General features: G+C 42.2%; 1 protein-coding gene across 3 annotated transcripts in view; it reads left to right on the top strand.

Moving 5' to 3' along the window:
• GPAM (glycerol-3-phosphate acyltransferase, mitochondrial) overlaps positions 1–6,411 on the top strand; it is a 244,005-nt gene extending 237,594 nt beyond the window's left edge. For all 3 annotated transcript variants that reach the window (XM_078643773.1, XM_078643774.1, XM_078643772.1), the window contains exon 21: positions 72–6,411. In XM_078643773.1, the coding sequence (XP_078499899.1) occupies positions 72–188 (117 nt within the window). In that variant the 3' untranslated portion in view covers positions 189–6,411. The remainder of the gene's footprint in view (positions 1–71) is intronic.
• Positions 6,412–23,863: the final 17,452 nt, after the last annotated feature.

The following is a 23,863-nucleotide window of genomic DNA, read 5'->3' as shown; positions in this document are numbered from 1 at the left end:
AAAAATTAATGAAAGACAAATAAAAGCATAATTCCTAAGGGTATGTTAATGTGTATTGTTTTCTCCCATAGGTTTTTCTGGAACACAAACAAAACAGAGACTCAGTACTTGAACTGAACAGTACTTTCCTACCTCAAACCAACAGGCAGAAACTCTTGGAGTTCATTCTTCGCTTCATTGTGCTCTAGAGCTCCTGGGAGACATCAATAGGAGAAGACTCCTGGCACATGCCCGGGTCATTGTTCCTTCAGGTGCCCTTTTATGCAGTCTGAGCTCAAAGCACTTCAAGTGCCTTCTAACCATCTACCATTGTGTAGTTCTTACTGCTTCCTGTGGACATCTCCAGAAGTAACCCATCACCGAGCTAACCTTGGGACGAAAACCACTAACGCATCCTCGAGGCACGCACATCTCGCAACTCTTGCGAGCTGGAGTCAGTTTGTTTTTAACTTAGTACTTGATAGCGGTGACGATACCGTTGCAGAATTTATTTAGGTCCAAGCTAACTGTAGGATGGTAATTCAACTGTTTTTCCCCTCCCTTTGCGGCATAGTTCATCTCTCCCAACATATCCGGTTTCAGAAAGCATTGCAGCATCTAAAGGTAATGCGAACTGTCTAGTTTAATGTGCTACTATCTGTTAGGAGTGGGAGATATATAACGAAAAGACACCTCTGTTTAGCAGGCACCACTGTTAAATCCTAAGGGAATTCTTACAAACGTCTGTTCTGAGCAGCTAAGAGGGGGAAAGAAGGGTTAAAACACTGGGTTTTTTGCTTCGACTTTTCTAGGACTGCAGCAGCTCACGTTTTAGTCTTCTGTGCCGCTTGGACTTTATTTTGAGCTTTGCTTGGTTTCAGCCTCTTTAGCGATGGGGACTGTAAGATTGAAGGCCGCCAGACGCTCTTTAATGTCACCTTGCCTGATGCTTTATCGAGGGGTTCTAGGTATGGCGTTCCTGTGATGGGAAAGATAGAGAGGTGTTGAGGGAGAGAGATTTCCAGTCAGCTATGCTAGCCTTTCTGTTGTAGCTCATTTAACTTGTTGAAGATATTCTTTTAACTAGCCACTCAGTCATAGCCGCTGTAAAAGGCGGGAAGGTCTGACCCATTTACAAGCAAATGTCTTAAATTTCCATTTTAAAAAATGAGAGGCAAGCGAAGGCTAACGTCGCCTGCTTCAGATGTTCGAATTTGTACTGCTGTGCAAGGTCATGTGTTAGGCGCTGAAGTTCCGAAGGAATGGAGCATGCACATGGCGGGTATTTGGAATGCAGAGGCTGGTCTAGCATTGGCACTCACTGGTCTAGCATTGGCACTCGCTGGTCTAGCCTTGGCACTCACTGGTCTAGCATTGGCACTCACTGGTCTAGCATTGGCACTCACTGGTCTAGCCTTGGCACTCACTGGTCTAGCATTAGCACTCACTGGTCTAACATTAGCACTCACTGGTCTAGCATTGGTACTCGCTAGTGTAGCATTGGCACTCTCTGGTCAGAGCTCAAGCAATAGCTGCTTTGGCTACCAATTGGTAGGTTTGCTGGCGGAATCTGAAGGAATGTAAAAGCTGCTAATCTATAAACGGCATGCATATTCCCACCACCAATAAAGGCAGCAGGTTGCCCACCTTACACTGCCTCAAAACAAATGAATAACTAGACCCTCGCTCCACAGCTGATACTGGCCTCAGTGGAGCACTGGTACTGTAGAATCAAAGGGGGTGCAAACAGAGTGCCTTCTGGACCTGATAAATTATGCTTTGTATGTACAATTAATGATCGACTCTTTAAACCAAAGTGTGATATAAATGTTAAATATAACAATGGATTCATGAAGTGTATGCTGTTGCAAATACACTGGGTAAAAATAGCCCAGCATGTGTTCTACTTTGATAACAGCCATGTTGTGTGGAGGAGGTTGGGGTCCTTGCAAGTAGGAAGCCTCGGCATGTTGCATCTATGCATAAAATTGTCTGCTTCCTCACTCGATCAAATTATGGGACACTAGAGCACTCCGGTGCGCCACATCACTATCAGAATGTGTCCACTGCCCCCTTTGATATTTGGGTTGATGTGAAGTGGCCGCTGCAAGGTCTGAAATGTTTTAGTCCAATGTCAATCTTGCAGATGATGCAGAACCAGCCCGAAAAATGGTCCAAAGTCACAACAGTCACAGCTCATGAAAATATATTTGGACAGTTGAAGGTGAAAAGAAACTGGAAGGTCTGTTCCTTGCAATGCATGGGGGTAACCTAGCATATCTCTGTTTATTGATTGGGCCTTTTTTCTTCGTTCCACATCTGCAAGATAGTCTCCTCAGTGGAGACGGAAAAAGAGGCAACAAAATTTCAGAAGCAAATGTAAACATGGTCTTTGAAAACTATCTTGAATGACAACGTCTTATTTTTAAAGGCATCATTGAACTTGAAATGCGTGCAGGGCAGTTCTGTATTTTGGTGGCAAAGCTAAATGAAGATGCTCAGCCTCTGCAATGCCAAGTGATAACTTCTGGGTCCTTCAAGTTGAAGTATTCCAAAGGAACGAGCATGAAAGGTTCTGCTCCGAAGCCTGCAGATACCTGGCTCCGAATCCATGCTGAGCGCCGAAGTTCTTATTTCAGACCTGAATGGGATTGGCCAGTATGCCTGGAAGACCATGCAGGCCACAGTGTGCGAGCGTGATCTCAAAGATGGGACCTGCAACAGCAGGAGGCATTTCCTTAAATTGTTTTACTCCATTAAGTTTGTTCTTTGCATGGGCTCCTCAAGCATACATTTGTATCTAGTATTGCTCTGAATGAACCTCTCCCAACCTCACAACCCCTCTGATGTCCGGATCCTGACCACCATACAGTTGCATGGTTTTCAAAGTGCTAATGGGCTTTTTGTATTTGTCTGCTGTGTTGCATCTGCATACTCCCCCCCTACCGACCCACCCCCCTCCGTCAGAGACCCCTTTGCATGTACGTGTGCTATGGAAAGTAGATTCTGCTCCATTTCTGTGTTATTTAATGGGACCATCTACACTGCTTTAGACCAAGCGTAGGCTTAGACCCAGTGATTTTAGGGAGAAAAGCAATCACATTTTGACAGTTTAGGGTATGGCACGAAGGAAAGTGTGACAACGTTCTAAAATACCATTGTGGTCATCTTTAAGTAAGATGTTAGCAGGGTCTGTGTTTTAGATTTGAGATTTTCGACAGCATACCAGGGGTAAATCCAGCATGCTTTAATTTGCAGGTCTTTCCATGAGTTCTTAATGAAGTTAATGCATGAATGTGCCAACTTCGTCTCAAAGTTGCTGCACTATGTGTTGGTCTTGGTGCAAGAGATTGGTCACCAGCATGCTTCGTCTGCATCCCATCCTCTTTCATCTCCCCATCCAATCTAATTTAGACTAGTCCTGGGCGGAATATAAATTACACTGGTGTAATTTGGGAATTTCACATTAGGCTTGTTTCACAGAATTCCCTAAATTGGGCCCCTTTGCATAGTCATGTACAGTTTACGGATACAATTTACAGTGAATGTGCAATTGTGTAAAAAAATTCTGCAAATGCATGAAAACATCGGAAAGCAAGTGACTGTTTGCTGGGTTTTTGTTTAAATGCATTCTTGCTCCAAAAATTGATACAAGGATGCATTTTGCGCTAAAATATAGCGCAAATTGACGAGTTTTCAGATTATGTAATTTCATTCTAAGTTTGCCTAATTACGCAAAAGCAAATTAATACGTAAAAGCAAATTGTTGAATTGCTCACACCCCAAATTACTCATGTTCCTGTAAGAAAGCAAAATGGCCATATCACCTTTAGAAAGTCCTGCTTAAAGTGAGCGATCGGTGCTGAATTTAGTACATTTAGCCCACATTTGTGTTACGCCTAACACCAACTGCATGACGTTTTAAATGTTCAGCAATAACAGGTGATTTTATATTCATGAATTATATGCTCCATTTTTGCTTTCCCGTTTTATTTCTTTTGTGTTATGCCTTAACATAGCTGCGGTGTTGCTACTAAAGAATCTACTGAAAGTGTGTGGATTGTGCAAGATTAATTTGAGTTTAATCTACCACTGCAGTTTTGTTCTCAGGCATTTGCTGTTACAATTTTGTTCCAGCTGGAAAATGTAAGGCGTTTTAGTTAAAGTGGTTCAAATTGTGCATTTAGCCATAGGGATTATTTGACCTGTTTAGCTTGGCTCTGTAAGTGAGTTATAGAGAAATATTATCAAGATCTGACTATGGCATTCCATCAGAGGGAATAAACTAGGGCTTAAATTATAACAAAATATAGTACTTGTAGATTAGATCTTGCATTGAAACTCCAGTAAAATGCTGATTAACTCATAGTGACAAACATAGCCGATATGGGCGGCTGTTGAGCTGGTACTGTGAATCTCGAGTCTTTTCTTTGTCTTGATGATCATTTTTTGTTTACTAATCCATTGATCTAGTACACTCGAGTTGAAATATTAAAGGGTCACATTACAGCTGAACTCACTGTGAAACAAAATATGCATGCTTGTTAGCGAAACAGGTCTCTTTTTAAAAACAAAAAGTAGTCTGAACCAAAGTTGTGTGTGTTCCTGAGCTGCAAAGGCCTACTAAAATGTTAACCTGTTGTGCTGTTACTTTTATGTCAGTGGTTTGCAAACTATACTCTCTTCTTGTTGACTGAGAAAAAATATCTAGGCTCAGAGGTGGTTCAGAGGAAATTATAATCCTTACAAAAATGTCTCCAGTGTGGGGGGCGTAATGAAATTAGAACACGTTTTTCAGTGTTGGTTCAGTGGAATCAATAATTCTCAGAAAAATGGCTCCGGTGTGGGGGTGTAATGGGATCAGAAAATGTTTTTATTTCGCCAGTACAGGATCCTGCGTATATTTAGATGCTTATAGTTGCAGCTGTCAGACGGGCGAGTCTTGGAGCAGTTTGTTTATATGATTTTAGTCTTTGAATGTCTGCTTGGGGAGCCATGCCATTTAGTGTACTGGTAAAGGAACACTGCATCACCGGAAACTGTGGTGACTGATTGACTTAATGTAAGTGTGCTGTGTGACTAGGATCCTTCAAAGTTAAATTTGTTGGTAAACTTTGGAATCCTTAAATTCTGAGGGGGGGTGCTGTGTCAAGGTTAAACTAAGAGAAATTGACACTATCACCCCATAAAGTCGCCAGTTCTCAATAGTCAAAGAGGTGCTTTATCATGGTAACACATATTGCTTCTTTCTCTGTTCTCACCAGTACAGCTGCCAGAAGAGAAATCTTGCTCTGTTGATCCACATTCTAAAGACACAGCAAAGTAAGGTCTGCTTGCATCTTGGCTATCTCACAAAGAGCTTGGATGTTGAAAGCCCATGTCATTCCTGCTCCATAACTTCCACCTTAGGGCCATCTGGAAGTAAGCTGGCATATATAGGGTGAACACCTAAAGCAAGGCTTTACATATGGTTGTTCGAATTGTTTCTTTGGTATGTTTGATGTCAGTCCCTCCTGCGAACACTAAAGACAATGCCTGCAATATTCAAGCAGACACCCCATCTTCTGCTTTTGAACTCCTTAAGAAACCTGCTTTTGATTTTAGCAAAGTACATTACTGATGACCCATCATAGAGTGGCTCAGTGCCAGTCTGTTTTAAGTATGACATTTGTCTCAAGTCTCAAGTGATATAATAGATGCTCTTCTTGACCAGAGCCTGGTGCCCTCCCCCAGATTTTTAGCCCCACTACAAATTTGAAGAACTCTGCTTTAGATCAATAAGCCACCCACCCTACATTCCCCGCCTAGAATGAATTGACATATTAGCCTCCTACCAATGCTGCCAGGTAGTGAGACAATCAGTAGGCTTTAATTATCATTTTGACCTAAATGAAATAGGTTCTCTTGTGACATTAAAAGACTTCAAATGTCTGAGAGAAATATTCTTACATATGCTTCCCAGTCATTGAAGGGAGTACTATTAATTGTATATGAAGTGGCTGAAGGTCCCTATGATGAACTGCATTTGTGACAGGACACTAATATTTACCTCTTCAGCTGTTGCACACTACATTAGGCTTGTGATGTCATGAGGAGACTTGCAGCTTCACAGTACAGAATGCAAAAAAACTGTGGACAAAAGTAGATTGCATATTATTCTCTTGCACCAAAGAATTTAAGTCGATTCTTAAACAATGACTATAGATTGTAGAGTTTGTAAACCACTGTTTTACAGCAATATATTATGTGTATAATGTATAACAATAAAACATTGCTGCTCACCCTTTCATCTAGCAGCCACATGTGCCTTTTCAGGGACTCTTTATGCACCAAATCTTGGAAAATGGCTCAGATCAGATTGCAGGTAGAACCTACTAAATACACTGTCAATATAAAATGTTGCCTCTAATAAACAATTTTTTGAAAATGTGATTTCATAGTCTGTGTGGCTTAATCACTTGGGTTGCCTTCCCATCAATACACCGTTGTAACCCCAAATTCACCCTTCAACATTTTATGTCATAACAGTTACTATTACTCCATTCATTCTTTCCTCCAGACCAGGCCCAATTAAAAAAATAGTACCTGGCTTGATGAAGGCGGTGATTAACCAGTACATAATGTAGAAGTTTGGTTTAGTGTCCTGTGATCAGTTTAGCGTTCATTTGTCTTACACTCTTATGTTCCACGTGTGGGAAATACATCACTCGTGTGGCTATGAGCAGGAACTACATGTTTAAGGCATGTGAGCTGTAGATCTCATGCTTTGCATACTCCTGCCATCTAGTGGTGGGTCCGGATGTTTGCAAGTTGTTTTTCTTCGAAGAAGTCTTTACAGTTATGAGGTAGGTAACTCCTCCTTTCGGTGATATTTTGCATGGGCATCGACTCCATTGTTAGATATGTTTTTTTCCGCGATCGGGTTCGGACGTGTCTTGCTGCGCTGTGCTCCAAAACCGTTTACTTCGCATTCCCCTCGGTGCACAATCCACCCTACCCGCTTCGGTATTGTTTTGAGCACGTATCCCACTTCTCCGCATATTGTATCGGTCGAGGAAAACCTCTAATTCAATCAAAGATTTTGGAAAGGCCATCCGTCCCGCGTCAGTCCACTTCGCAGTTGATGGAACAGATTCCATTTAAATTCTGCCCTCGGTGTTGCGCCAAGTATACGCGCACCGACTTTCACGAAGGAGACTCCGACACTTGCTAATTATTCTGATTGAAGAAAACGTTTGATGATTGTCTGGCTCGCCATTGCAAAATACAGAGTCAAAATGTCAAATACATGCCGGACATCTTCGGTGAAGGATCCGAGCAAAAATTCGATGCACAAGAGGCCGAGGAAGAACAAGAGGAATTTGTCTTCATCCCGGAATCAAATTCCGAGTCGGAAGAAGACTTGCCACAAGGACAACGTACCGTGAGTACCGAACACCCCTTAACGCAAAATCCAACTCAGCCGGAACAAAATGCTTTGGTCCTACCCCCGTCTTGGGGCCACGGTCGGCACCAACAAGATGTTTCCGACACCACGCCCTTAGGCTCAGGACCAAAAATTTGTCTCTAAGACTTCCGGCTCGGGATCGAGTCGGCCAAAGACTGGCACTGAGCCGAAACCTTCAGGCTCGAAGCTCAAAAACGATTTGGAGCCAAAATCCTTGATGCCGAAGACAAGGCCTCCTTCAACACCGAAACCTTTGGCGCCCAAAAGTGATTCCACTTTGGCACCGTAATCCTCAGCGCCAAAACCTAAAACTGCCTCCGAAGCAGCATGATCCGATTTTCGACACCCCAACACCCAAATCGGACCCAAAAACAAAAGGAACTCTACATAAATCCTGATACAGTACATGTTCTTACTAAGTCACCTCAAGCACAAACCTGATTCAGAAAAAGAACCTTTCTTTATTCCTTTCAAGAGGAAGAATGTGGATACTAACCCTCCCCCTCCTCCTCTTCTACCACATTACCCTACACCAACCTTCCCACCTTTGCATCATTTATTAATTACACCAACTTTCCACCACATGATGATAATGGGGATGGGGGACAATATTGTACTGATAAATCCCTGAAAGGATTATCACATATATTCACCTACAGATAACGACCCAGATCTTTACCCTGCATAGCCATCCCTTCCTGGCGACAATGTAGGACATCTAGAAATACTTGCTAGAGCTGCAGAATATCATGGGGTGCCGTTACGCAAGAAATATTTAGAGGAAGATTTCCTATTTGAAATGCTCAGAACCAGACATAAGGCTAGTCACGCTCTGCCTATGCTTAAAGGCATGATGAGACATGCTGATGAAATCTTTAAAGATCCAGTGCGGGCTCGCATTCTCACCCCCAGGATTGACAAAAAAATATAAATCTTATCTTATCTTAAGTGACATTTATAGAGCGCACTGACACCGTAAGTTTCCTGGCGCTAGAGTACAGAGTGCGTGGAATGTGTAGAGGCAGGCTAACCGGTTTGGGTGAAGAGGCGAGTTTTAAGGAGCTTCCTAAAATTAAGTCGAGAGCAGCTAGACTTAATGGACAGGGGAAGAGGATTCCATATTTTGGAGGCCAGGTGGACAAATCGGCGACCGCCGAACTTGTTTGTTTTGATTTTGGGGGCGACCAGCAGGTGGAGGTGAGCCGACCGGAGGTTGCGCGCCGGTCGGTGCTGCTTAATCAATTTTTTCAGGAAAACAGGGCTGGTACAGTGAAAAGACTTGTAAGTCAGGCAGCAAATCTTGAAGGCCGCCCTTTGTTTGACTGGCAGCCAATGCAATTTACGCAGCAGGGGTTTCGCAGACTGCCACGTTGGTGTTTTGTGGATAAGTCTGGCCGCCTGATTCTGCACGGTTTGAAGACGGCGGAGCAATGATTGTGGAAGTCCATGGTATAAGGCGTTCGAGAAGTCGAGGCGGGATAGTACCAGGGAGATGACAACCTGGACCAATGCCGCGTGCGGCAGTAGATGGACTATTTTACGAATTTTGCGAAGCTGGAACATGCATGCGGAAATCACAGCCCCTACTTGGGCCTTAAGAGAGAGCTCAGCGTCTATGACCATTTCTAGGCTCTTCACCGAGCCGACAGGTGCGGGAGGAGGGCCCAACTCGATGGGCCAGAACTGGGGACCCCAGTGTCCTACACTATTCCCCGGGAGGAGAAGCTCCCTTTTTCCGGGATTTAATTTCAATTGATTGTGGTTCATCCACTGCTGAATGTGGATCATGACTGAATGGAAGCTATTGACAGCATCGGGAGAGTCAAGAGGGAAGATGATATGCAAATCATCGGCGTAATTAAACACTGTGATTTCCCACCTCTTGAGCGAATGAATCAGTGGCCGAAGGTATAAGTTGAACAAGAGGGGGGAGAGGGATGAGCCCTGAGGGACTCCACAGGTCGTGGGAGTCTTGGCAGCCGTAAAAGGGCCCAGACGCACGGCCTGTGTTCTGCCGACGAGGAAGGACTCCATCCACTTGAGGGCAGGACCCTGGATGCTGGCCTGTCCGACACGGTGGAGAAGGATGTCATGGTCCACCGTGTCGAACGCGGCCGACAGATCCAGGAGCACGAGAGCCTGGGGGGTCCCTACGTCAGCGTTCCCCCTCAGGGCGTCCAGTACTGCCAAGATGACGGCCTCGGTGGAGTGGGCCGGCCTAAAGCCGGCCTGATTAGGCTCAAGTTAGCAAGCGCTCTCGATGAAGTTTGAGAGGCACCGAGTGACGTGGGCCTCAAGAAGTTTGGACAGGAAGGGCAGGAGGGATATAGGACGATAGTTGGTGGGGTCGGCAGGGTCCGCACCAGGTTTCTTCAATAGAGGCACTAAAATGGCCTCCTTGAAGGAACTGGGGACCGTGCCGGTGTTGAGGGAAGCGTTCAGCAGGGGTAGTATATGATCTGGTAGTGAGAGGCAGACGTCCCGGAGGACCGAGGGAGGGCAACAGTCAATGGGAGAACCTGATTTGACCCGGGCCACGAGCTCAGCTAAGGTGTTGGGGTCAAGGGCAGGAAACTGGGTGAAAGATAGTAGGTTATTGAGAGAGGTGTCTGAGGGCCGCACATGGATGAGGGGGGGAATGGAGTCCTTGATTTTTGGCAATTTTCTCGATAAAGAAAGAATTAAGGGCGTCGCAAGTCTCTTGAGTTGGAGTCTGAGCAGGTATAGTTCTATCATCCGTGGTAAGTTCATTCATAATCTTGAAGACTTCCTTCGATTTATTATGAGCGGACATGATTCGGTCGGAGACGTGCAGATTTAGCCGAAGAAATCGCACTTTTATATTCTTTGCGAGCTGCCACGAAGAGCAGTCTATCTGAGTTGGCATAGTTGCGTCTCCAGATCCGTTCCAGCTGATGCACCTTCAGTTTGTGTTCTTTAAGATCACTGGAGAACCATCTGTGTGAGTTACTATGTCTGGTATGTGGGAATTTGGTTAAGGGGGCGAATTGGTCACTGGCCGTCTTTAGCCAGTTACAGATGTCTTCTTCCATTGCATCAATATTGGCGTGGGTGTTGGTGGCGGGTCGAGTATTGGCCATAGCCGAAAGAAAGCTTTGGGAGTCGTAGGAACTCCATTTACGCGATAATCCACCTGCCATAATGGGGGCCGTAATCCTGCCGCTGACAGTAATGGTGGTGTCAATTAAATAGTGATCCGACCAAACACAAGGGGAGATGAGTGGCTGAGATAGCTCTAGGTCATGGATCCAGATGTGATCGAGGGTATGACCCTTGATGTGGGTGGGCGCGGAAATTTGTTGAGTCAGGGTGAGGCTGGTAAGGGCTTCAAACAATTCCGTAGCTGGGGGCCGGCTTTGTTGTCATTGAACCAATAATTGAAATCTCCAAAGAGAGCGATTCTGGCGTGGTGTGTCAGCAGGTTAGACAGCTGTTCACTCATGGTGGTAGGAAATGAGGGCATGGAGTGAGGGGGCCGGTATAAGAGTATGAGTGTGAGGGCGCCAGCCTCCGTTTCCAGGCTGATAACCAGATTATCTACCTCTGGCAGAACAAGAGATGCCGTGGTAATAAATTTGAATTGCTTTGATATGATGGCTGCCACCCCGCCCCTAGGGCGACCTGAAGGGCGGTCAGCATGAAGGATGTAATAGTCTGGTGGGAGGGCCACCAAGATATCAGGGTGGGAGTCAGCAGTAAGCCATGTCTCTGTAAGTAGTAATATATCTGTTTTTTCATTGGAGAGGAGAATGAAGATGTCAGATTGGTGCTTGAGCAGGGAGCGGGTGTTCAGATACATCACCCGGACGAATGTTTCACTCCTTGCCGGCACCGCAGTATGCTTGCGGCGGCTGGGAGAGTTAAATGCTCTGCCCCAAGGCCAGCGGCATTGATCCGCCTCACTGTATCAGGAGAGGGCGGCGGGTAGGAAAGCTGTTCCTGTCTGAGGGTGTTAGCAGGGTAGGAGATGAGTCGGCCAGCGTCCCTGGGCCCGACCTGGCGCAGACGGGCTTGCCTTTGGCGCGCTCGCTGCGCCCGTCCGCTGCGCTCCCGATAGGAGGGGACCATTTTATAGTTACTGGGGCGGGAGGGGCCAAGCACTAGACTGCTCGCCCGATTCACAGCCAAGATGGCGGGCGCAATGAAATCAAAGCTCAGGCAGCGTTTAATCGGCTGCAGTGGGGCTAGGAGCAAAGACTGGGTAAGCGCTAGGATTACTGACAGTCTAACATGTGCCACAGGTATTAAAAACGAATTGAGGTGAAAAACGAAATCAAAGTGCAGTTTTTTAAAATGTGCAGGCAAGGAATACACTCGGAGCATTCAAGTCCCGGCTTCCGCCTCAGGACAATCACACACACACTATTAGTCAGTGTGAGAAGAGGTCTTTTTTTAGTTAATGGGGCGGGAGGGGCCGAGCACTAGACTGCTCGCCCGATTCACACCCAAGATGGCGGGCGCAATGAAATCAAAGCCCAGGCAGCGTTTAATCGGCTGCAGTGGGGCTAGGAGCAAAGACTGGGTAAGTGCTAGGATTACTGACAGTCTAACATGTGCCACAGGTATTCAAAACGAATTGAGGTGAAAAACGAAATCAAAGTGCAGTTTTTAAAATGTGCAGGCAAGGAATACACTCGGAGCATACAAGTCCCGGCTTCCGCCTCAGGACAATCACACCCACACTATAAAGCTGCTCCCTCAGATCCAGTCTTTATTAAAGGTCAGCTACCACTAGAATCTTTGGTAGTCTCTAATGCCCGTAAACGGACCAATTCACAGACTGCAGGTGTTGCTCCCCCGCCAAACAAAGAGTCAAAACTATTAGAAACCTCTGGTAAACGAGTAGCTGCCCAAGCAGCAAATCATTTGGGCATTGCCAACACTCAGGCCCTGCTATCCAGATATGATACAGCACACTGTGGTTCCAAAAATCCACAAACTCCTTCTCAGGGGTCTTACCAATAAGTAATCCATTCAAATGCAGCAAAGAAATCAACAGAGAATCTGAAATATGAAAAGACATCTTTATTACAATTAATTGTGAGGCTACGTCACCCAACTGCCTTAGCAATTGAATGAGGCAGTCTGCTGAATGGTCTGAGCACAGATCCTTTATACCATGCATTGTGCCCTAGGCACACATTTGAAGTACATTCCCAGAACGTGCACATAGATGCAAAACCCACTTTCAAGATAAGTCCAGGCCATAAACAATGTCCACATAATGCATACATTCTCTAGCTGACAAGGCCGGATGAACCCAAAACAGTAAGGTCACAGCCCATGTCATAAATAGCTCGTGGAGGCAGGAACAAGAACAGATAGGAGTAAGATAGGCACGTTTGTGTGTAGTAAATCTTTACAATGTCCTATGCTCTGATCTATAATCTTGATCAACTAAAGGGCAGGAACTGGTTTGGCAAGGAAAGGCCAGCTTCTAAAATTAACTCCAGTGCACAAAGAAATCCCTGGTTAATATGTATATATGATTCGACTGTTTGGCTCACAAACTAACTTCTGAAGCCTACAGAAAAAGTAACACTAGATGGCAGTCACGACACATAACAAAAACCCAAGTTTCAGAAAAGAAAGTCTTTAAGGAAAGAATACATTTAGATGTTGTTTAAGATAACACATGCACAAGGAAACTTAATGGTTAACAAGGTCCTAATCAGTAATTGAAAAACTTAGACAACCATCAGCTAGGGAAATTAGTTTTACAGAAAGGTCAGTTCCAGGTGAAAAAGGGTTACTCTCTGTAATTCATTCAGAGACAGAGAAACCCATGCTAAGGTTATGTCCTTAGATACTTGTTCTGCCACAGTGAAGGCCTACTGTAAGGGCAATCCACAAAATGGCTGTTATTCACAAAATGGAACCCGAGGGTTCAAGATGGAAACTCTGATTTCAGGGTGCTTTCTTCACCCGAATGCGACGAAAATGATTGTGCATAGTATACTCGTCATTTCCAGTCTGCTGATACCAAATTCGTCATGATACGACGATGTTTCATGACACTGGTCCAGAATTTTCAGTACCACAGACGCTCCTTTTGCCCTTACATAGGCAATAACCTAAACCCATGTCAGTCTGAATCTAGGTCTATACTCATCAGATCATCACGGTGTTGCTGTAGTATCATCTTATTACTTAGCAACTCTCTCGGGACAGGTCTCCTTACACACGTAGTGGCACAAAGGCCATATATGGCAGGACCAAATAGGGAATGCCTCTATCTGTAGTATGTGGTATAAGACCACACGCCCAACAATCAGTGATGTTCAACTACTAACTGGTGTTGATGCAGAAACTGTACAAAAGGAATTATCAGTAAACTCTGATCTCCTAACTATCCATGTTCAGGTAAAATCTGGACAGGATGCAAAGAAGTAGAAGTAGGAAAAGACATAGGTTTGGAGGTGGGTACAGATGTGAATTGGGCAAAAAAAAAAAAACAATCCCACCCATAAAAGCAATGCCATGTTTAAAAAACACTAGAAAACACGTCATTAAGAACATATAGACAAAATAGTGACCGCTATTACAAATGAATCATAATTTTCCACAACCCTAAGCAAAAAGTAATTCCTAAAATTATCTTGTACATTTTATATAGCTTCCTATGCATTTCAGTAATTTATTATGTCAAGTGAAACAGTGGTGTTCCTTATCAATGCTCTCAGATGAAAAGGGATACTCTTCCACAGAGAGTGGACTTTATTCTGCTTTTACTAAACAGAATAGTACTTTAAAACAATGCCAGCAAAGCAGCATAAAAAAAAATCAGTTTCCAAACTCCAATTCTATACAAGCTCACAGAAAATACCCAGAGTCCGTCAAAGCCTCTCCTGGCAGGCTTCTATTGTCCATCAAATCCGCTTCCAGTGTCTTCTTCGCGTTGGGCCTCTTCATTCAGGCTTTTCATGAGAAAAAGTACTGCTTAGTTGGAGTGCCCTCCTGGCAAACACTCATAGCTCATTTACAAAGTCTCAATGTCTCAAGGCAGTGCACCAGTGTCTCTTCTTTGGGGCAGACACTACAAATGTGCGCTTCATTGATCACGGGCACAAAACATCTCGTGCAGATCCAAGCATTACTGAGAAACCACATCTCAAGATCAGCAGCACTTCCAGACTCCAACACTCATCATTCAGTGTCAGAGGACGCTCAAGCTGCTCTCTCATGGGCACCAGAATGTAGTGCCTTTTTCCAAACGTGGATCCTTGGGTGCACTGCCTTTCCACTGGAGCAAAGGGAAAAGAGGTGTGTGTGTGTGGCCAAAACTCGGGCCAAGAGCTCAAGGGACTGTACACTGACAGAGGTTTCCAGCACGTAACAGGTACAGAGCACAAACAAAACTGTCATTCTGTGACCAACAAGGAACCAGCTCCTCTTTTTCTCTGCAACGCCTTCCAAAGAAGCAAACGCCTTGCTTGGGAGGTACCATTGACGGCACGCTGATGATCGCTGTTCAGCCTCGCGACTTTCTGGTTGCAGAAATTGTAGAGCCAAGAAATCTGTCCTTCATCTGTAGCGGTCATAGATGGGGAGTGGGCTTAGTCTCGATCACAGGTCTGCAGGGTATCACTCTTCCTTTGACTCTGGAAGATCCCGCAGAACCTAGTGATATAGGAAATGTAACACAATTGTTAGTTTCCTTCAAATCAATCACAAAAACAGTTCATGGGTTTTAACAAGGGGACTGCAAGCAGGTGGCCTGCAATCTGCAAGGGAGTGGCCACACGCCATGGGACAATGTTGGTCTAGAATGCACTGTCATTTTCAAAAAGCAATTCAAACATAAAGGCAGTAGGCAAAACAGTGTCTCTAAGTTTTTCAATTAGATTTCCGTGTGAGAGCATATCCTTCATCATCTAAGGGTAGATAACTACACAAAAAATTCTATCTAAATGGATGTCTTCACATATGGTGGCATTGTCTAATGGTGCAAATACATATTTTCCTCAATGATTAAGCCTAGGTGTTCCTAAATTCCTTATCTAGAACATCTCAAAATAGAGAAATGACATAATACAGATTATCAAGGATATGAAGAAAAGTCCCTTTAAAAATGTGCATTAAGTGCACTATGCAATACAAAGGCTAATGATCAAATGTGCAGACAAAGGACAAACACTAGAAAGTCCTGGTATTTGCATGATTAGAACACATCTGATCCCACCAAAAATTAAAGCAGCAGGAACACAAGAGAACTGAAAAATTAAAAATAGACATTGAAAATTCGTCGTGTTCAAAAAGGTAAACTTAAGATATCTCCTATTGAGATGGAAAACGTGTCTTACTATAATATTGGGTCAGTTAACCAGCCTGTCACTACCCCGACAGTCAGTCTGAAAAAAACATTTTACATAACATGGGGGGTCCCTGATACATCACTCTAGTCTAAAAGTGTGCGCATAAACAATACACCCATAATAATAAATGGGCTGACTGGTGAAAGAAATATGGAAAAGGGAAATGGAAGTAGGACACAACTAAAATCCCCAATAACTAAGCATGATGCGACATCGGTCAGGGAAGAAGCAACAAAAGAAAAATCTATAGGAAGAACAAGAGTTTGCTTGGGTGCCTCAGGCCTGTGACACAGCACCAAGAGTACTGGCAACTACACCATGTACGGTAATCCTAACTAATGTTCCAGTTCCTTCTTCAGGGAAAAATGAAACCTGGTTTCCTTTCAAGGGACAAAGCCATATGCTATTTGGGAAACAGAACATGATTAAGTAATGCAATATAGAAATTAGGCCACCTTGAGTCACAGATCTATAATTGTATCCTTACGTCCAATCAGGATATATAATTTTTAGGGCTGCCTATTCCTTTAAGGGAATGTGCAGTAAGTGACTAACAGCAGATGACACACTTTGATTCTGTATATCTTCTTAGTTTTGTGCAATATCATTATAGCCAAATTTAGGCATGCACTGGAAAAAGTGCTGCCTGTCTGGTTCACAATATGAAAAAATCATATCTGTGAAATTTATCATTGATACCAAATCCATCCAACTGTTGTGAAACAATACGTATCGTCATACGGATCCTTTCACAACACTGGGGAACTTATAATAGTAACAACATAAAACAAAACATACAAAAAATAAAGCGGTGACACACAGCACCATGGCACATGTACTTTATGCACTGTAAACCTGCAGCCCAAAAACCCAATATTTGGGCCTGTAGGCCTATACCCTCCTTTTGACAGTAGAACACAACGCAGTTGGAGTCCACTGTCAAATGTACTGTCTCTCTTCTAACATACAGGATAATCACGCAAAAAACACATTTCCTTTCAATTAACCAAACTCTTGTCTGCTTTAAATCACCCAGAACAATCCATGAATGGTCTGTAGGCAGAAGCAACAGAAAAAAATACACAACACACAAGGGAGACATTTTTGCCCACAAACAAATATCAATTATAACTTTTAATCAGGAGACAAAACATGGTACACATTAAGAAAACACAAAAATAAGTTTCCATTACTTAACTGTTACCATCTTGTCAGTCACCTTGCAACATGAAGCCCTCTTGTTACACTGACATTCCATATTAATTTGGCACCTATAATTTCCATGGTGAAAAATAATTCCTTTTTAGCAAATCTTATTTTCCACTCAGGCCTGTAGCCTTCAGAATTTTGGAAAAGGGCTGCATCTTATTTTCTATCTAAGACTTAATGCAACACTTCTTTTTCTGTCAAATAAACGCAGCTGGCAAACATTAATTTTCTTAGCGTGGAGACACAAATGTATCAGTTCTGCAGAGCATTTAACACGACATTTGGAAAAGAAACCCCTTTGATTTTCCATATTAAATTGAGTTCTTTCATTTTATTGATGATCTCACGGAGAAACCAGAAACCCTACCTTTGAGGCCCGTTCAGAGGTCATTCTGCATTCCTCAGAGACAAAGTCCTAATTAAAAGGGTCATAAATGTCAACACGACGGCCTTCTCCATTGCCCGACAGGAAAACTAAAAGATTACATCTCAGCAGGGCGGCTCAGCCAGCCTCTGCATAACCTCAGCCCTCAGCCTCTGCCACACTGACGTTGTCAAAGCCAGAAGGCCTAACCTGCAATAATTCACTCTATTTTGAAAAATAAATTCTCCTCTTTTTTTTTTTTTTTAGGCGCTAAAACTATCTCTATTCCCAGATCATTAAACTACATTTACTGTCAATGTTTCTCAAAACCTAAAGACACACAAACCAGTTTTTTTTAGAGTAAATGCTTGTTGCAATCCTATGGTACACACTTCATCAGTCTGAAATGAACAGACTTCTCCGTAGGCCTAGCTGAAGCTAGAACCTTCAACCCTGATATTTAAAACAAGCCTTTGTACTGGCACATTAACCCACTGACTCATAAGAAGGCACAACCTGCAAATATATATATATATCAAAACCTAAATGTATGCATTTACTTAAGCCTGAGACACTTTAAAAGTACTCTGAATGAAAGCAAAATGCAGTTGAAACAGTGCGTTTACTCAAAATCGACTTTCATATTTTGGGCATTAAAAAATTAATATCCTACAATTTTCTTGCATAATATGCATTACTAGAATGTCTATTACAAATCCCAAGAGTCAGGCATTTGAAAATAATAACTTATATTTTACAAAAATGAGCTTGCTTGCGCCTATGCCAAGGGAAAATTATACACACGAATGCTTGTCAAAACATGGTACACATTAAGAAAACACAAAAATAAGTTTCCATTACTTAACTGTTACCATCTTGTCAGTCACCTTGCAACATGAAGCCCTCTTGTTACACTGACATTCCCTATTAATTTGGCACCTATAATTTCCATGGTGAAAAATAATTCCTTTTTAGCAAATCTTTTCCACTCAGGCCTGTAGCCTTCAGAATTTTGGAAAAGGGCTGCATCTTATTTTCTATCTAAGACTTAATGCAACACTTCTTTTTCTGTCAAATAAACGCAGCTGGCAAACATTAATTTTCTTAGCGTGGAGACACAAATGTATCAGTTCTGCAGAGCATTTAACACGACATTTGGAAAAGAAACCCCTTTGATTTTCCATATTAAATTGATTTCTTTCATTTTATTGATGTTCTCACGGAGAAACCAGAAACCCTACCTTTGAGGCCCGTTCAGAGGTCATTCTGCATTCCTCAGAGGCAAAGTCCTAATTAAAAGGGTCATAAATGTCAACACGACGGCCTTCTCCATTGCCCGACAGGAAAACTAAAAGATTACATCTCAGCAGGGCGGCTCAGCCAGCCTCTGCATAACCTCAGCCTCTGCCACACTGACGTTGTCAAAGCCAGAAGGCCTAACCTGCAATAATTCACTCTATTTTGAAAAATAAATTCTCCTCTTTTTTTTTTAGGTGCTAAAACTATCTCTATTCCCAGATCATTAAACTACATTTACTGTCAATGTTTCTCAAAACCTAAAGACACACAAACCAGTTTTTTTTAGAGTAAATGCTTGTTGCAATCCTATGGTACACACTTCATCAGTCTGAAATGAACAGACTTCTCCGTAGGCCTAGCTGAAGCTAGAACCTTCAACCCTGATATTTAAAACAAGCCTTTGTACTGGCACATTAACCCACTGACTCATAAGAAGGCACAACCTGCAAATATATATATATATCAAAACCTAAATGTATGCATTTACTTAAGCCTGAGACACTTTAAAAGTACTCTGAATGAAAGCAAAATGCAGTTGAAACAGTGCTTTTACTCAAAATCGACTTTCATATTTTGGGCATTAAAAAATTAATATCCTACAATTTTCTTGCATAATATGCATTACTAGAATGTCTATTACAAATCCCAAGAGTCAGGCATTTGAAAATAATAACTTATATTTTACAAAAATGAGCTTGCTTGCGCCTATGCCAAGGGAAAATTATACACACGAATGCTTGTCAAAACATGGTACACATTAAGAAAACACAAAAATAAGTTTCCATTACTTAACTGTTACCATCTTGTCAGTCACCTTGCAACATGAAGCCCTCTTGTTACACTGACATTCCCTATTAATTTGGCACCTATAATTTCCATGGTGAAAAATAATTCCTTTTTAGCAAATCTTTTCCACTCAGGCCTGTAGCCTTCAGAATTTTGGAAAAGGGCTGCATCTTATTTTCTATCTAAGACTTAATGCAACACTTCTTTTTCTGTCAAATAAACGCAGCTGGCAAACATTAATTTTCTTAGCGTGGAGACACAAATGTATCAGTTCTGCAGAGCATTTAACACGACATTTGGAAAAGAAACCCCTTTGATTTTCCATATTAAATTGATTTCTTTCATTTTATTGATGTTCTCACGGAGAAACCAGAAACCCTACCTTTGAGGCCCGTTCAGAGGTCATTCTGCATTCCTCAGAGGCAAAGTCCTAATTAAAAGGGTCATAAATGTCAACACGACGGCCTTCTCCATTGCCCGACAGGAAAACTAAAAGATTACATCTCAGCAGGGCGGCTCAGCCAGCCTCTGCATAACCTCAGCCTCTGCCACACTGACGTTGTCAAAGCCAGAAGGCCTAACCTGCAAAAATTCACTCTATTTTGAAAAATAAATTCTCCTCTTTTTTTTTTTTTTAGGTGCTAAAACTATCTCTATTCCCAGATCATTAAACTACATTTACTGTCAATGTTTCTCAAAACCTAAAGACACACAAACCAGTTTTTTTTAGAGTAAATGCTTGTTGCAATCCTATGGTACACACTTCATCAGTCTGAAATGAACAGACTTCTCCGTAGGCCTAGCTGAAGCTAGAACCTTCAACCCTGATATTTAAAACAAGCTTTTGTACTGGCACATTAACCCACTGACTCATAAGAAGGCACAACCTGCAAATATATATATATCAAAACCTAAATGTATGCATTTACTTAAGCCTGAGACACTTTAAAAGTACTCTGAATGAAAGCAAAATGCAGTTGAAACAGTGCTTTTACTCAAAATCGACTTTCATATTTTGGGCATTAAAAAATGAATATCCTACAATTTTCTTGCATGATATGCATTACTAGAATGTCTATTACAAATCCAAAGAGTCAGGCATTTGAAAATAATAACTTATATTTTACAAAAATGAGCTTGCTTGCGCCTATGCCAAGGGAAAATTATACACACGAATGCTTGTCATTTTAGTGATGCAACATAGCTTAAATCGAATTTTAATGCTAGGAGGTCATAGTATGAGTGTTAAGCTTTATAAATATTAAAAAACGATTTTTGTAGCACTTATTTTTTAATAATTATTTTTCATAATTAATAATTTTTCTCTTCAAATAAAACCAATTATTCCTTTTTGTGATTGTTCTACATATAAGAGCCCATTGCATCCCTTGCCTATCATTTTGGATGCATTAACTCACAAACCTGAGCGCATATGCCTAACTTAAAACGCGTCACATTCCTGCTTCACATTTCTGCGCCACATCTAAAAAGGACGGTTATGCAAAATTCCACCCATGTTTAACTGGAAAAGTGCTGGCTAAATGAACATTCCTATCAAATATACTGCAGCTGAAAGGCTTGCCTGTGAACATCTAATACAGTGCAACTAAGCAAAAAAATGCTGTTTATTTATTTTTGCAAAAATAGACAATTTCGTTTTTTTTCCTTTTAGGGCCTCATTTATATCTATTGTACATGATCCACACACACACACATTGAGCTCATTGCAGACATAAACAGAAAGTGTTAAAACATTGAGGACAGACAATACAGCGCTTTCAGGCATCTGTTTCATGAATTGCGCAAACGCCACTCACATACCGAAGTTACACTAATGAGAAAAAGCCACATAAACATTTAAACATACATCAAACCCACAAATCAACACTCAGGACGAAAACAGGACAGCCCAGACTGTACTCAAAACCCAACCATTGTAGCTGTAACCATATTTACAAGAAACACTTCTCAATAGTGTTCAAAAAGACTGCATAAACAGCTCAACAGACCACTGTATGTGCAGGAAACCAAAAATACACTCAATACACTAGCTTTAGGTGGCAGAACACCAAAAATCGTTTTGCATGTGAAATTGCACAGAGCAAAGGATCCTTGTTTTGCATTATGTCATATTTTAATTCCCTGGGGATACAAAGTCACCAAGGAAGAAATATGTTTGTATATCTAAACCTATTTAGATATTCCCTTTAGGGGAAGCCGGCAAATCCAAACGTATACAAAGTTGGCCAACACAAATCTCCAAATTCGCTAAGATCAGGCATTTTATAGCTCACTGATCTAGCCTCCAACTTCAAGGGGCTATCTCTATCGATACACTTGTAAATATACAAAACCCTTGGTTATTGAAAATTGCAATCTTCAAATAAACTAAGGACCAAACAATCTAAGCAAAGAACCACAGAACCAAAGAACAAAGGACTGGGAGCGACCCACTTATACCTCAACTAAAGCAGATGGAGAAAAATCCCTTCATTACCTGCCTATACAAATTGCAATTCGCATATACAAACCTATACAAACCTATCAAAGCTATACCAAACAAATAGTTGTCCAAATTCTAACTGCCAAGTTCTAACTGCACTAACAGTCTCTTTTCTTAAAAAAACACTTACGCCAAAAAGGTTCCTCAGTCAGGAGTGACATCTTTTGGAGAATTTAAGTCCGAAAAATCAAAAATACACTGGGCCGCAAAGACAGAGAATCCCCCAGAACCTCTGTGCACAGTACCTCTTTTAGTAGATTTCTGTCTTGCCTTCCCCAGTAGATTTCTGTCCTCTGACAAGATTACCCCTTCAGATAGTCACTTCTTGATGAGCCCCAGGTTGGTCGCGCCATTTGTGGTTCCAAAAATCCACAAACTCCTTCTCAGGGGTCTTACCAATAAGTAATCCATTCAAATGCAGCAAAGAAATCAACAGAGAATCTGAAATATGAAAAGACATCTTTATTACAATTAATTGTGAGGCTACGTCACCCAACTGCCTTAGCAATTGAATGAGGCAGTCTGCTGAATGGTCTGAGTACAGATCCTTTATACCATGCATTGTGCCCTAGGCACACATTTGAAGTACCTTCCCAGAACGTGCACATAGATGCAAAACCCACTTTCAAGATAAGTCCAGGCCATAAACAATGTCCACATAATGCATACATTCTCTAGCTGACAAGGCCGGATAAACCCAAAACAGTAAGGTCACAGCCCATGTCATAAATAGCTCGTGGAGGCAGGAACAAGAACAGATAGGAGTAAGATAGGCACGTTTGTGTGTAGTAAATCTTTACAATGTCCTATGCTCTGATCTATAATCTTGATCAACTAAAGGGCAGGAACTGGTTTGGCAAGGAAAGGCCAGCTTCTAAAATTAACTCCAGTGCACGAAGAAATCCCTGGTTAATATGTATATATGATTCGACTGTTTGGCTCACAAACTAACTTCTGAAGCCTACATAAAAAGTAACACTAGATGGCAGTCACGACACATAACAAAAACCCAAGTTTCAGAAAAGAAAGTCTTTAAGGAAAGAATACATTTAGATGTTGTTTAAGATAACACATGCACAAGGAAACTTCATGGTTAACAAGGTCCTAATCAGTAATTGAAAAACTTAGACAACCATCAGCTCGGGAAATTGGTTTTACAGAAAGGTCAGTTCCAGGTGAAAAAGGGTTACTCTCTGTAATTCATTCAGAGACAGAGAAACCCATGCTAAGGTTATGTCCTTAGATACTTGTTCTGCCACAGTGAAGGCCTACTGTAAGGGCAATCCACAAAATGGCTGTTATTCACAAAATGGAACCCGAGGGTTCAAGATGGAAACTCTGATTTCAGGGTGCTTTCTTCACCCGAATGCGACGAAAATGATTGTGCATAGTATACTCGTCATTTCCAGTCTGCTGATACCAAATTCGTCATGATACGACGATGTTTCATGACACTGGTCCAGAATTTTCAGTACCACAACACTGGTACGAAATGGAGCAGTTGCTACAACACCTCCCAGATGAACACAAAGCAAAAGCCCAAGATTTAGTCCAGGAAGGGAAGCTCATATCCAATTCCTCAATAAGATGCACTTTAGTTGCTGCAGACTCTGCAGCTGGAGAGATCAATACTATTGTGCTATTAGGAAGACATGCATGGTTGAGGATTTCTGGTTTCCAACCATAAGTACAGCAGTCTATTTTAAATACTCCTTTTGACAAGGAACATCTCTTCGGGCCTGAAGTAGATAAATCATTAGAAAAAAGACAATGAGGTGGCTAAGTCTATGGGAGCTCTGCAGTCTCCCTCTAATAGGGGCTCCTTTCGTCGCTCCTTCTACCAACAGGGGTCCAAGACCATGTCCTCGGACAATACAGTCACCTCTTACAAAGGCAACAATCTTCCTCTACAAGGGGTTTCTTTAGGGGAGGATATAGAG

This window comes from Lissotriton helveticus, chromosome 5_1, assembly GCF_964261635.1.
Source record: "Lissotriton helveticus chromosome 5_1, aLisHel1.1, whole genome shotgun sequence".
Taxonomy (NCBI): domain Eukaryota; kingdom Metazoa; phylum Chordata; class Amphibia; order Caudata; family Salamandridae; genus Lissotriton; species Lissotriton helveticus.
This window is presented reverse-complemented; position numbering and strand designations above follow the sequence as displayed.